Consider the following 13,983-nt stretch of genomic DNA (forward strand, 5'->3'; position numbering starts at 1 on the left):
TATTAAGGACTCATTGGCCGTTAAGTGGTGATGTCTGAATACCTTCTACAGTAGATAAAATGTCTTTCAGAGTTGCTTGTTTCGTGCGAGGATTTATTGTTTGCTCTTTACATATTTTTAGTTGCCAAATCAAATAAAATGTTCTGTGGTCGTATGTGTGTAATTATCTCTGACGTCTCACATTAGACGGAGGATTATGCGTCCTCGCTGATCACACCGTGTTTGTCGTCCTCTCTCAGGAGCACCGAGGGGTCGTTATGTGGATGTGTTAAATCCAGGTGGCAGTAAACCAACAAACTCCGTGCCACCGCCGGCTGATCTGTTCGCTCCCTTGGCTCCGATGCCTATCCATACAAACCTGTTTGTTCCTAACTCAGGTATGTAATGCTGCCATGCAGAGCTTATCCCCTCACTAAGAGATATTTGTCTTGTTGAAACGAAGAACACAATGAGAGTTTACAGTCACTGTAGGGAGGACATGTGTAAATCTCTGGAGCACGGTCTTATGACAATATTATATAAATGGGTTTAGCTCCGCTCTTCCAGAATATGACACAGGACAAGCTCTTATTACAGGCTACCTAGATTACAGTCTTGAAATACTAGCACAAAGGAAGAATGTCATACTGACAAATAAGATTTATTGGAGAATGATTTACTTAACTTCGAAAAATAAGGTTGGCACAAATAAAATAGACCCTGGATTTACAGAGTGGGGGACTCCATCATCTCTGCAGCCCTCAGGTTGAATCATGCATCCAAGAATCTTCATGGGGGAGACGGTTCTTGCTTTTCTTCGCCCTACAGAGAGATCCAAATGAGTTCATCACATCGCACTTAATATAGCTCATGTCCCAATAGAAATAACGATTCTACCTTCTTGGAAAACCCAGAATAGCTGTGGTCAGTAGATGGCAGTAGTACTCAAGATTACTTTGTATAGTTAATCTCTAACCACAACAACAAATGCCTAGCCTGTTTCAGTGTAAGTGGTCTTATGTAATTATGTCTAGCACTATGGTCTGAGAACGTTAAATTGAAAGCAATTCTCCTGTCTGAGTCTTGGCACAGGTTCACACACACATTAAGTTTAGTAAATACACCCCTAAGTCTGTTTCAGCAGATATACACAAGATCTACAGACTCTGTTTTACATGTTACGTTTCTCCCCACAGTCCCAGAAGAGCAGCAGCCACCGGTAGGATCTGATGCAGACATGATCCATCCTGCGGATCACCCCGGCCTGGATCCCTCCGCACAGACTCAGGTGATGATCTACGTGGAGTACGCTGCTCACTCTGCTGGGTGCAATAATCACATTACTAAAAGCTTCAGACTCGGTCTAATTACTGGCCTCCCGTTAATAACAACACTAGGTTACAAAAGATCTTGTGCCACATAGTTTACGAACGGCTGGAAAGGCCCAATAACCTCATAATGTGCTTGGCTTTGGGACTTTAACTTCTAAATTGGTTTCTTTTTACTAATCGTGCAAATAAGCGCTGTGAGCTGGTTCCTGTCTTTCAGGTGGTTCTTATTAAGCTACTTTATCCCTGTTCCCAACCACAGAACTCCAGCAACGAGTTATAGCCGCTTGATTTTTTTTAAAAAGAAAAATATGATTTGCATTTCTTGTAGTTGGGAGGCGGACCTTCCCTTGTCACTTACACGCAGTGGGAGGTGCCCGTTTTATCAGCTGGTTAATTAATTATATATACAAAAAATGTCAAGCGCTGGGAAGACCTGTGTTTCTTATTCTCTTCACACTGAATGTATGCTATTTTCAAATGCAGTATCATGCAATATAATAGGAATAGCCTAATATAATACAGAACACATGTAGTATTTATTAAGGTTACATCACATGAATATATTAAAATATTGAACAAATAACCAGACAGTATTATCCTGATACACAAGAACATGCATGTTCTATCATTGGAGGAAAGGAAGGAAAGAGGGGGAAGAAAAATGCCCGGGCACGAGAAAAAATCCTACTTGCATAGATTGCGCTAGACGGAAAAAATATATAGGTACATCTATTAGAGTCCCGGTTCCAATAGAAAAAAAAAATATATATATATATATATATATATATATATATATATAGAAAGCATGCATTAATAATAGAGCTCCATATAAAAATAAAAATAAAAACATAAAAATATATAGGAAAGGTCCTCCACATATAGTGTAGCTTCGTGGTAAGCAATAGTGCATTAAAAAATCCTCATAAGTAGAGGAGAGTTCAAATTCCAAAGGTCACGTATAAGAACTGATAAAGATGGTATGTATAATATCTCAAAAAAAGAATATTCCAAGAACACTAAATATGTGAGACAATGTGGATCACATTTGTGTGCGAGACGGAGACCTAAATATACCCATACTGATAAATATACTCATATCCGATATATATGAAAAGCTATAACAGAATTACTTTGGGATTATTATTATATCGATATGGAAAAGCCGATAAAGAAACAAAGCCCTAAATGGAGAATAAGATAAATAAACAAAGCCCTAAATGTAAACAGAAACGGATGATCTAACCAAAGAAAATGATAAGGTTCACTTTAAGACCGAGACTGTTTTAATAATTGTCACGCCCATAGGCTCTTCAAATAGGAGCAAGTACTGTTGGTGAATTAGCTTTGAGAAAGTCCTGAGCTTACAGGACGAAACGCGTCAGCTGTATCTAATACTCTTGTCCGGATACATTGGTGTCATATATGGAGAAGGAGTCATAACAATATTACTGTGACCTTAGCTCCTTCGTTTTTCGTCAAGTGAATGGAATGATCTCTATCTCGTAATTGTTTCCGAGGGACGCCTGAGTGGGAACACCTATAGTGGAAACGACTATTGACAGCTGCAGCACCTGCAGGACGATTGGGCTCACTGCCGAGATCAGTATACGTTCATTATCCCTCCGGAGGGTCCAGAAAGTGGTAAGACACTCTGGTTTATTCCAATTCCAACTGGGCTTTAAGCCATTCCTAAGGAGAGGATTTATCAGAGATATCATTTGAATCCGTGAAGAAGGTGGTAAGAACTTTTTTTGAGATATTATACATACCATCTTTATCAGTTCTTATACGTGACCTTTGGAATTTGAACTCTCCTCTACTTATGAGGATTTTTTAATGCACTATTGCTTACCACGAAGCTACACTATATGTGGAGGACCTTTCCTATATATTTTTATGTTTTTATTTTTATTTTTATATGGAGCTCTATTATTAATGCATGCTTTCTATATATATATATTTTTTTCTATTGGAACCGGGACTCTAATAGATGTACCTATATATTTTTTCCGTCTAGCGCAATCTATGCAAGTAGGATTTTTTCTCGTGCCCGGGCATTTTTCTTCCCCCTCTCTCCTTCCTTTCCTAAAATGATAGAACATGCATGTTCTTGTGTATCAGGATAATACTGTCTGGTTATTTGTTCAATATTTTAATATATTCATGTGATGTAACCTTAATAAATACTACATGTGTTCTGTATTATATTAGGCTATTCCTATTATATTGCATGATACTGCATTTGAAAATAGCATACATTCAGTGTGAAGAGAATAAGAAACACAGGTCTTCCCAGCGCTTGACATTTTTTGTATATATTGTTTCCACTTAACGATCTGATGAGTCGTAGTTTAAGCTGCAGGGTTTTCCATGTGATATTTATACTATAGAGAATATATTCTGGTCTGCTAGCGCCGAGGGCGATTCCTTAGAGAATCTTGTTTTTTGTGGTTCATTATGCATCCTATTATTCCACCATAGATCCTTGTGAATGGATACGTTGAATTTGAATGAATATTGGTCCAGCCCAATAATTAGCTGCTTTCCCTCAGTAGGTGACTCTTTCTGCTGAGCCAGATGGTACAATGCAATAGTCTGTCCGTGTGTTCATATATATTACATGACGATGGAAAGTGACTACAAAATCAGGGTTTGTTTTATATCCTTTCTATTTTTATTTTTTTTAAGACTTTAAATGCAGCCCCCGTGTGTGATTTCCCAGCTTCAAATCAGGAGGAGTATCCATCCGGGGAGGTAAGACCCAATGTCTGTCGGCTTCATCTCTAACCGCATCGTGTAACCGGAAAAGTCATTTCAGAGTCATTAACGAGCGCGTTTCACTGTCATATCTCTAAACAGAGAATGTATCCCAGAGTAAACACTGTAGCTTGCTGTGTAGGACTATGTACAGGCTCTACCTTGATCTTACCATCAGGGTAGGTAAAGTGTATAGAAGACATTTGTGTAAAGGACACCAAGTGATTGAATAGCACTCTCGCAGATACAGACTCCTCCCGCGCTGCACCTGTAACGTTGTTCCTCTTTAATACGTTTCAAACATCCATGTAGACTCATCCAGTGACTTTGCTGTTTGACAGACAGTTTTAATCTCCCCTTTTACCAGTTAATCCCATTTTATTAGACACGGTCTCTCTGTTTGCATTACTTGTAATACCGCATCGCCTTTATCTGCTTGTACGTCATTTTTTTGCTGTATGTAATTTGATTTTGGAGTCTTGGGGAATGTAAAGAGAAGACAATGCATGTTCATTTATCATTTGTGTTTTATATTTTGTGGTTTTCGTGTGTGTTTATAGCTTTCTCGATCTAGTTCTCTGAGCTCCTTATCTCGTGAAGTAAGCCAGCTTTTTAATCAGGTACATACAGCTGGCAGCCGTATATATATTATTTTTTAACTAAAACCTATATTGCACCTTCTTTGTTTTTTTTGGTACTAATTGTGCTTGTCTAATTCTCGTCCCCTCTCCCGTCCCTGTGAAGACGTAAGGAAACACTGGGCACCGGGGTGTGTTTTAGTTATAATGTTGGAGATTTAGTTTCCCGTCTGCTTCAACAGGTTGTTGATCTCAGAATATGGGTCTTTAAGTCAAACTTTACATGTCTGTGATAATGAGGGCAGGATTCGGGGAGTTACACCTCCCCTGCCACACAGAGGGGTCGGGGTATAAAGTACACACAGATCTGTCTATCTCGAGGAAATGCCAGAAGTTGTCCCATTTGGGCGGCTGCTTTGTGTTTTGTCTGAGACACAATGTAACAGCCCAGGTCATTGTCTTCTCTCTGTCTGAGGGGTTTGGTCCCCTTTCTATTGACTGAAATATATTTATGGTTAAGTAACCATTTTTTAGTTTTCCATATTTATTTTCCTATAGGCTTAATTACAGGAAGCATACAGGGAGTGCAGGTGGTCCTGCTCACTGGTCTGCTGTAGTGGATCACTAGTTAGTTAGAGGGTAACTCTGCCCCTCTGTATAGCGCCATGTTGTGCCCCCGGATTGCACTGGTGACTTGAGTTGACATTTTTTAGCAGCTGCTTCCCGACGTTCTCTGTGCCATGGATCCCACCTTGTAATCAGAGCGTGCTAAATAGTAGCTGATAGTAAGGTAACAAGTTTGACACTAAACACTGTCCTCTCAAGTCACTAGTGCAATCCAGGGGTCTACAGACAGAATACCCAGCTATATAGAGCAGTAGACAGATCTCGGTCTCGGAGTAATTCACTTTTGGACAAGCAGCGATTCACAGGACAGGATCAGTTGTGCGGTTTCATGTTTTGATTCCTTTGATTGGTTTAGTGGTGTTGGAATATTCTGGTGTATGCGGCTCTTGTTCTCTCCAGCAGTTACATTATAGCTGTCATTTATCTATCTGAGTACAGCAGGTTCTGGCATAAGGCGCAGCCGCCACAGGGAGGGTTTTACATGTATATTGTGTTCCCAGTATCCTGACTAATCTATTAACATGGCACCGTGTGCATGCTTGTAGCCTGCGTGCTTATCCCTTGCCCTGTGCATGGTGTCCTTAACCCTGGAAGGGGCCTGAGGGTCTTTCCTCATGGAATTACCCACCGCAGTGCGTTTCCTTTGCTTTCGTCGTGTTGCAGAAGTGATTTGACTACAGAGCCATCAGATACGGACAACAGACTCTTCCGTTCTGCAAATTTCTTCTCTGATTTCACTTATCTTAAATATCATGAATAAAAAAATGAACGGACAAAACCCGCGTTATGCGGCAGCTCTCTGTGCGCTGCTGCCGTCCTGTACATGGATACGAGGGACTGTTGGTGGTTATAGCTCTGTCCACAAATCCTTTCAGCAGCAGGATAGCGGCGCGGCCAATGGACAGCTGACTGTATTTGTGTTTGTTTGTTTTTCCGTAGGCTTCCAGTAGCGTTGCAGCGGTTCCCGGCCCACCCGTTGGGGCTGTTACGTTTTACAACCCTTCAAATTTTGCACAAGTAAGTAAACCCTGGTGGGGAATACCCTTTAAACACGGAGGGGGAAGGGGTGTTAGGACCCGGTCTACAGGTTCCTGACGAATTCAGTAGACCGCCCCCAAAAGATGGCGGCTCCCACTGTGTAGGCGACCCGATTAGTAATCCTATGTTTTATTGAATATTTCGGAATAACGTATACTTTCCCTCTTCATATTTGGGGGCACAAGGAGTACCATTTACTTAAGAAGGGGGTAACTTTTTAATAAACAAAACTTAACTCCTAATGTTCAACTGAACATTTTAAAGTAAAAATTGAAAATAGCTTTTCTTATAAAGTAACATTACACCGTTTTGATGTATCTAAAACGTTTTTTGTATAAAGTCTTTTTTTCGTACTTCTTACCACAGCCTTCCTCAGCGGCGCGGTCTGGGCGTCTCGGCCAGAGGAAATATCCATCTTTGAAGTAAAGATTTGACCTCTGCTTCCAGAACATTTCAAAGCGTCCCGTCAATGACTGCGAATTGGAGCTTGAAGAGAATTTGCTACTTATGACTATGTACTTTTTATTTCCAATGGTGAAATATTAATCCTTCTTCCCTGCAAAGTTCCACGGGTGATGTGGTTTTGGGACGTTGAGTCCTTCATGACTGGAGCGCCGTGACGCGACATTAATACCGGATATTTGGGGTTTATTTTTCTGGTAAGTTCTGTAAGGACTGGGACTATGGAGAGAGCGAACATAGCCTATTAGTGGCCTTCCCCCCTCCTTTTTGTATTGAGTTCCAAAATCGCCCACCCCAAAGTGTGCGGACAACGCACTGCACGTACAGCGTACGCCAGTATCCGTGAGCACTAAAATTTGGATCGACCGCCTGGTACATTCTAAAAAAAAAAAAAAAAAGTATTCTATATTACTACAAAAAGAAGACTGAGTTCACTTCTCTATTTTCTCGGACACCCCTTCAAGAAATAATATATTAAGTTAAAACTGTGACTAATTAATCCAGAAGATTTTTATCCTGTAGTATGTATGTAGTTTAAGCCGTCTTGTAAACTTGACACATGTATAGTCTCTCTCTTAAATCTTTTGTAAAATAGTTTAATCTATTGCTTCGTTAAGGTCTACAACATCATTGATTCTGTGTTTTAGACCCTCACGACAAAAATAGTCTATAATTGACTTTTTTTTTTTTTTTTTTGTTCTTTCTGATATTTGTGATTCAATTTTTTTTTAAGTGCAATATAATTAACTGCTTTCTCATGCTGTTGGCTAATCCTAATTAAAACAGAGATGGCTGGTAAATAGATCCAAAAAAGAATCCACTTGCTTCTTAGAATCTGTCTCATCATTACGTCCTCTTGTTTGTTCTTCGTTCCTCCCTCCGTCTGTCTGTGTCTGTCTGAGACAACATTTGCTGCTTCTACAAGACTTTACCTTCCAGGAGAAACTGCTGACTGAACAAACTTGAAAAAGCTTTTAAATATTTTAAAATTGAAGCAACAAAGCTTAGATTTAAAGAGTGAAATGCGGTCTCCGTGCGCGTCATCGTGTTTTGAAGAACGATGTTGGCTGATTTCAGGTGTATATTAATTTAACATTAAAGGCTTTGGGGGTAATTCTAAAATTATTGCTTTAACATTTGCAGTGTTGACGGAAAGAGCTATGTGTGAATATTTTCTTTTTACTGTTTGTCCTTCGGGAACGTTTAACTGTACAGAACCGCCGGCGTCCTGCAGGTATTGCATTGTCTCACTGTCTTTCTTTTTAGACGTTTCTTATAACTGAAGCTTTAAAGTGGATTTATTTTTCTGTCTTATCTTATATGTAGAGATTTGATTGGGATTGTGTACGTTATAAAAATAGAGAAGTCCTGGCTACTACATACAAAGGTTTTCGATTTATGCTTTTGTGAAATAAGCTGTTTTTGTCTTTCGTTTAGAAGTTGCTTACGACAGAGTGCCATTGTTCAGTAAAAGTCTGTCCCACTTCAAGGATAATTCCGCTTTAAACTAAAAACTGTAGTTTTGGCTTTGTGTTCAGTGAGCCAAGTTAAAAAAAAATAAATAAATCCAGAATTGTGCTCTGTACCAGTGGGGTCCACGTGGCCATAACAGACCCAGAGCACACTGCACCCTCCTTCTACTACTCGGCCTGTAGAGGGCGCCCCCTGGGTAGTAAGTAGAAGGGGGCAGTGCCTGATTTGGTCCCTGGCTTGGCTCTGTCAATTAATACCATGTTACTGCCTATGTGTTATACAGACTTTCTTTAATCTATGTAGAACAATAAAGGGGAGGAGAAGGTATCCATTGTCATTGCACATAGATGCACCCAGCACCACTAATTTTGAGAGCTAATCTTTGCTACCCCCCCCCCCCCCTCCCCCAATCAGTAAAAGTCACGGTTGTCAATCTGTATAAATATCCACTTATCACTCATTACATTCCATAATCTGTTGTCACTGGTCTGCTGGGCTTCAAGTACTGCACCACATGGGCTCATTATATACAAACTGTGACTTAAAGGCACTATATATAGAGTGCACATGTGGTACCCAGTCTGCTGCCATTCTCTTCTCTCTCCTAATTCCCTGATCTCTGAGCGACCTCCTGTCAATCTTATTCATGTGTGAGTCCTATCACCTTACAATAACTTGGGGGTGTGGCCTAGAGGCAAAGGAGTGATATTGTGGGCGTGGCTGGGGTGACTGAGAATAGAACGGGGAGGTAGTGGATAGAACTCCTAGTTTGCAGCAACGTAAAACATTACGTACACGTGTGCTGACTGTTTCTGTGCCTTTAAGTTGCAATTTAAGCCAGGAAGTGATGTCACTTCCTGGGTTACACTGCACCCCCCCCCACCACCAACCTAAATACCCCTGTAATTTACATGAAGCTTTTCATCTGAAATGTAATTGTCTGGTCTGTGTAGTTGGATCCTAGACCTGTAATGAGGTCCAGGCAGTGTGACCTACTGGCAATTCTACTTAAGTCAGAGCTGTTTATTCAAGGTCTGTTACTTAGATATATACTTAATAAGTCAGCCGTACATCTCATGGTATTGGGTGCTGTAAAGTCTTAATGGGAGTGTTATACATATAATTACTGTAATAAGTGCTGCTGATCCTAACAGCGCTGGATGCAGCCTGCCTGGTGCTCTGGATGTGGAGCTAGAGCCGCATTTGCAATCACATTACGTCAGTAAATAAGTCGCAATCTCATTCAGATTTCTGATTAAACTGCGCTGCTGAATAAATGGTTGAGACTGGTTACAGCCCATAGTGTCTGCGTCATGTCTGTCCCCTGCTAACCAGCCTCACCCTGTGTATGGTTTGGTCTAATCTCTGTGTGTTGTAAATACTGCGTCCTCCTACGTCGCGGTGCTGGGCAGAGCGCGCCCGAGGGAGCACTAGGGAACCAAACGTCAGTCTTATCGTCCACATAAACTACCAACAGGCAACTCAGTTAATCATTCCAAGTGGGCAACTTACTGAATACGGTTATTAACCAAATGAAACACAAGCTTGTAACAAATATCCTTTCAGCTATTACTGGTTCAACAATGACCCTCAATGGCTGGAGCGGTGTCTTGTTAGACCCATTTAGCTAGACTCACATGCTCAGAGCGCCGGAGACCTGGATAACCCAGGAATGTTGGTGTTGGATGAGCGCTATGTGGCATCGTTCTAACAGTCCCTAATTCTAAAATAAATATTTAGGGAGGTGACACCTGGCAACGCTTTATTTTCTTTCAGCATATTCATAGACCCTTTCACACTATTAAAATGACATAGTGCCTTTAGCCAGCGGTCTGTCAATGTCATCCCAAGCTCCCACAAGCACATGGGTGAAAGTCTTACTAGTCATACATAGGAGTATTGATTGCATTATTGAATACTCCATTGTTACATTTATAGCCTAAACATACAAGTCCTTTCGGCTGCAGTTGAGCTGTCTCTCTAAGATCCGTGACATCATATTAGCAGACACAGGTCCTTTATTTTACACTTCAAGGAATTATCACCTAATGAAACACCCATTACATTTATAAAAGGCGCACTGGTCTGTAAAACTGGCATTTGGGTTTGGTGTCTATTTAAAGATCTACAACCATTTTTAGACTTTGAATTCTTGAGCATCCACTGCCCATAAAATCTATATTTCATTACCAGTTCTGTTCTATACATACATATAGCGTTCAAAGCCTCATTTGTCTCAGTGTAGATTGCTGATATAATTAATAAAAATCTACTTGCAAAGCTGCTATTTTCCAAAAAAAAAAAAAGTTTTATTTTGATGTTGTAAATGGTAAATAAAATATTTTGTGTCTATGTGTTTTTAAGTGCAACTTATTACATTTTGTTTAATGAAAACTTGCTGGATACCTGGGATATGATGAAGCTGAAGAAATACATTAGGACTGTAACAAGGAAATGACACTCACTGACCCAAGAAGGCTGCTGTGTTCTTATGGCAAAATAATATCTTTATTAGTGTTTGTAGCAAAAATAAACATTGAGGATAAGTATGATGTCACAGGTCAGCCGAAGGATCAATGGGATCAGTCGCTGGGTGGAGAAGAGGACGATCTACAGGTTACTTGGACACGAAAGGTGATACATTGTTTACAGAGGGCTGGTGCTTTCCTACATTGTAACGTACTGTGACCAGTTCACGTCATTGTAAAGAAATACATTGTTTGATGTATTATTGCTATATACTTTCATTTTTTTTTATTACATCAATCTGCATTTTAAAACCCTTGTGAACATAAAATACAAGCACATATAGAGCAATGTGTCAGACGTCTTCATGCTGCTGCTAATGTACAGTATCCTCAGATCCAGGGATCTGGATTGTGCTCTATTCTGATAGACGTGTGAACAGCCAGCGGGTTACTCTGTAGCAGATTAAGGTAATGTGGGGATTCCATGTTCCCAGCATGCACTGCCATCCAGTAGTCCGAGGCCACCACTGATTAGGCACACGCTCCTCTCCAGCTTTTTCAATATGTACTTTGCTGTCTTCTGTGCTTTTCAGTCATGACTCTATATAATCCCACATTTCAGGTTTTGTTGTTTTTTTTTTTGCTTAGTGTTGGATGCCGTTATAGCCAGAGAGCATCTTGTGTGGTGTCCAATGAATGTACATTTACCTGATTATCTAAAGTCCCAGCTTAAAGCACAAATGTTAACAGGAAGATAAAGCAATATTTGTAGTAAAAGTTGCAAGAGGGCGCACATTAACCAATACAGGGTTAGTGTGGTGTGTTCAGGAGTTTATAATAAGAAGGACTTAAAACCATATTGGATACATGTCAATAATTCCACACTTTGGGTGTATACTGAAATATGTCGTCAATGTTATAGTCTCCCACATCCTGGTAACTGACATTCCTCAGTGATAGAACTAGTTCCTGGTAAATCAATAGACTGAATATTGGATCCACCAACAAAATGGCCACCTCCACATTAACACCCATTAGGCATGCAGGAGGAAAGGATGATGTCTGAGGGAGAGATGTGGGAGTAAGTATGTTGGAGATTACTGCCCTGTCATTGGTTCAGTCTGTAACTCAGACAATGTTCAATTGTTTGTGAAAGTCACTGACAAATCATTCTGGTTTTTAGGAAAATAATCAGAGAGGGGCAGAGGCTGCGATATATTTAACTAAAGTTCTATAAACTCTCGGGATTCCCATTCACAATTAGGCAAATGTCCAGGGCTGGATGTAAGCAAAAATCTATTGGTAACTGATTGGAGGGATATAATTAACCTTAACCTTATCGTTCTCGTCTCCTCCCACTTTCCCGTCTACTCTTGTACTTGAACCCCTCTGACTCCCCTTGTGCCTGCTGTCCGTCTCCCCTCCCCTTAGTATGTAAGCTCCTCTTCCCTTCTGTCTCAATACCATTTCTTCTTCTCCTACACCACTCTATTTGCTTTGCTTGGAGATATTGAAGTCTTGGTGATACTTGTTCTACTCTGTACTGTCATACCCTTGTATTCTGTCTGTACTGTATATTGTACAGCGCTGCGGACACCTTGTGGCGCCATATAAATAAAGAATAATAATAATATAATCAGAGCCAGGGTGGGACGACATGAAGCACCAGGCAAGATTCTCGTTTGAAGCCACCCGCCTCTGATTGGCCCATACAACTCTGTTTACTTATCCTATACACATGCCCCTCTGCCCCCAGCTTTTCCATCTCATGCCCCTCTGCCCCCAGCTTCTCCCTCAAATGCTCCTCTGCCTCCAGCTTCCCTCACATGCCCCTCTGCCCCAGCTCCCCCCTCTCATGCCCCTCTGCCCCCAGCTTCTCCCTCTCATGTCCCTCTGCCACCAGCTTCCCCCTCTCATGCCCCTCTGCCCCCAGCTTCTTCCTCTCATACCCCTCTGCCCCCAGCTTCTCCCTCATATGCCCCTCTGCCCCCAGCTTCCCCCTCACATGCCCCTCTGCCCCAGCTTCCCCTCTCATGCCCTTCTGCCCCCCGCTCCCCTCACATGCCCCTCTGCCCCAGCTCCTCCCTCACATGCCCCTCTGCCCCCAGCTTCCCCTCTCATGCCCTTCTGCCCCCCGCACATGCCCCTCTGCCCCAGCTCCTCCCTCACATGCCCCTCTGCCCCCAGCTTCTCTCTCTCATGCTCCTCTGCCCCCAGCTTCCCCCTCTCATGCCCCTCTGCCCCAGCTTCCCTCTCTCATGCTCCTCTACCCCCAGCTCCTCCCTCTCATGCCCCTCTGCCCCCAACTTCTCCCTCTCATGCCCCTCTGCCCCCAGCTTCCCCCTCTCATGCCCCTCTGCCCCCAGCTTCCCCCTCTCATGCCCCTCTGCCCCAGCTTCTCCCTCACATGCCCTTCTGCCCCAGCTTCTCCCTCTCATGCCCCTCTGCCCCCAGCTTCTCCCTCTCATGCTCCTCTGCCCCCAGCTTCCCCCTCTCATGCCCCTCTGCCCCAGCTTCCCTCTCTCATGCTCCTCTACCCCCAGCTCCTCCCTCACATGCCCCTCCGCCCCCAGCTTCCCTCTCTCATGCTCCTCTACCCCCAGCTCCTCCCTCTCATGCCCCTCTGCCCCCAACTTCTCCCTCTCATGCCCCTCTGCCCCCAGCTTCCCCCTCATGCCCCTCTGCCCCCAGCTTCCCCCTCACATGCCCCTCTGTCCCCAGCTTCTCCCTTTCATGCCCCTCTGCCCCCAGCTTCTCCCTCTCATGCTCCTCTGCCCCCAGCTTCCCCCTCTCATGCCCCTCTGCCCCCAGCTTCCCCCTCTCATGCCCCTCTGCCCCAGCTTCTCCCTCACATGCCCTTCTGCCCCAGCTTCTCCCTCACATGCCCCTCTGCCCCCAGCTTCTCCCTCTCATGCCCCTCTGCCCCCAGCTTCTCCCTCTCATGCCCCTCTGCCCCAGCTTCTCCCTCACATGCCCTTCTGCCCCAGCTTCTCCCTCACATGCCCTTCTGCCCCAGCTTCTCCCTCTCATGCCCCTCTGCCCCCAGCTTCTCCCTCTCATGCCCCTCTGCCCCCAGCTTCACCCTCTCATGCCCCCAGCTTCTCCCTCTCATGCCCCTCTGCCCCAGCTTCTCCCTCACATGCCCTTCTGCCCCAACTTCTCCCTCACATGCCCTTCTGCCCCCAGCTTCTCCCTCTCATGCCCCTCTGCCCCCAGCTTCCCCCTCACATGCCCTTCTGCCCCCAGCTTCTCCCTCTCATGCCCCTCTGC

At 43.2% G+C, this 13,983-nt stretch overlaps 1 protein-coding gene across 4 annotated transcripts in view; it reads left to right on the forward strand.

The window, feature by feature from the left end:
• Nucleotides 1-8,158, forward strand: part of SEC16A (SEC16 homolog A, endoplasmic reticulum export factor) — a 38,807-nt gene extending 30,649 nt beyond the window's left edge. For 3 of the 4 annotated variants that reach the window (XM_075185751.1, XM_075185752.1, XM_075185754.1), the window contains 6 exons: nt 240-377; nt 1,176-1,267; nt 3,999-4,064; nt 4,628-4,687; nt 6,212-6,289; nt 6,677-8,158. In XM_075185751.1, the coding sequence (XP_075041852.1) occupies nt 240-377; nt 1,176-1,267; nt 3,999-4,064; nt 4,628-4,687; nt 6,212-6,289; nt 6,677-6,736 (494 nt within the window). In that variant the 3' untranslated portion in view covers nt 6,737-8,158. The remainder of the gene's footprint in view (nt 1-239; nt 378-1,175; nt 1,268-3,998; nt 4,065-4,627; nt 4,688-6,211; nt 6,290-6,676) is intronic. The other variant, XM_075185753.1, reaches the window with a different exon arrangement.
• Nucleotides 8,159-13,983: the final 5,825 nt, after the last annotated feature.

This window comes from Mixophyes fleayi, chromosome 9 (genome assembly GCF_038048845.1).
Source record: "Mixophyes fleayi isolate aMixFle1 chromosome 9, aMixFle1.hap1, whole genome shotgun sequence".
Taxonomy (NCBI): Eukaryota; Metazoa; Chordata; class Amphibia; order Anura; family Limnodynastidae; genus Mixophyes; species Mixophyes fleayi.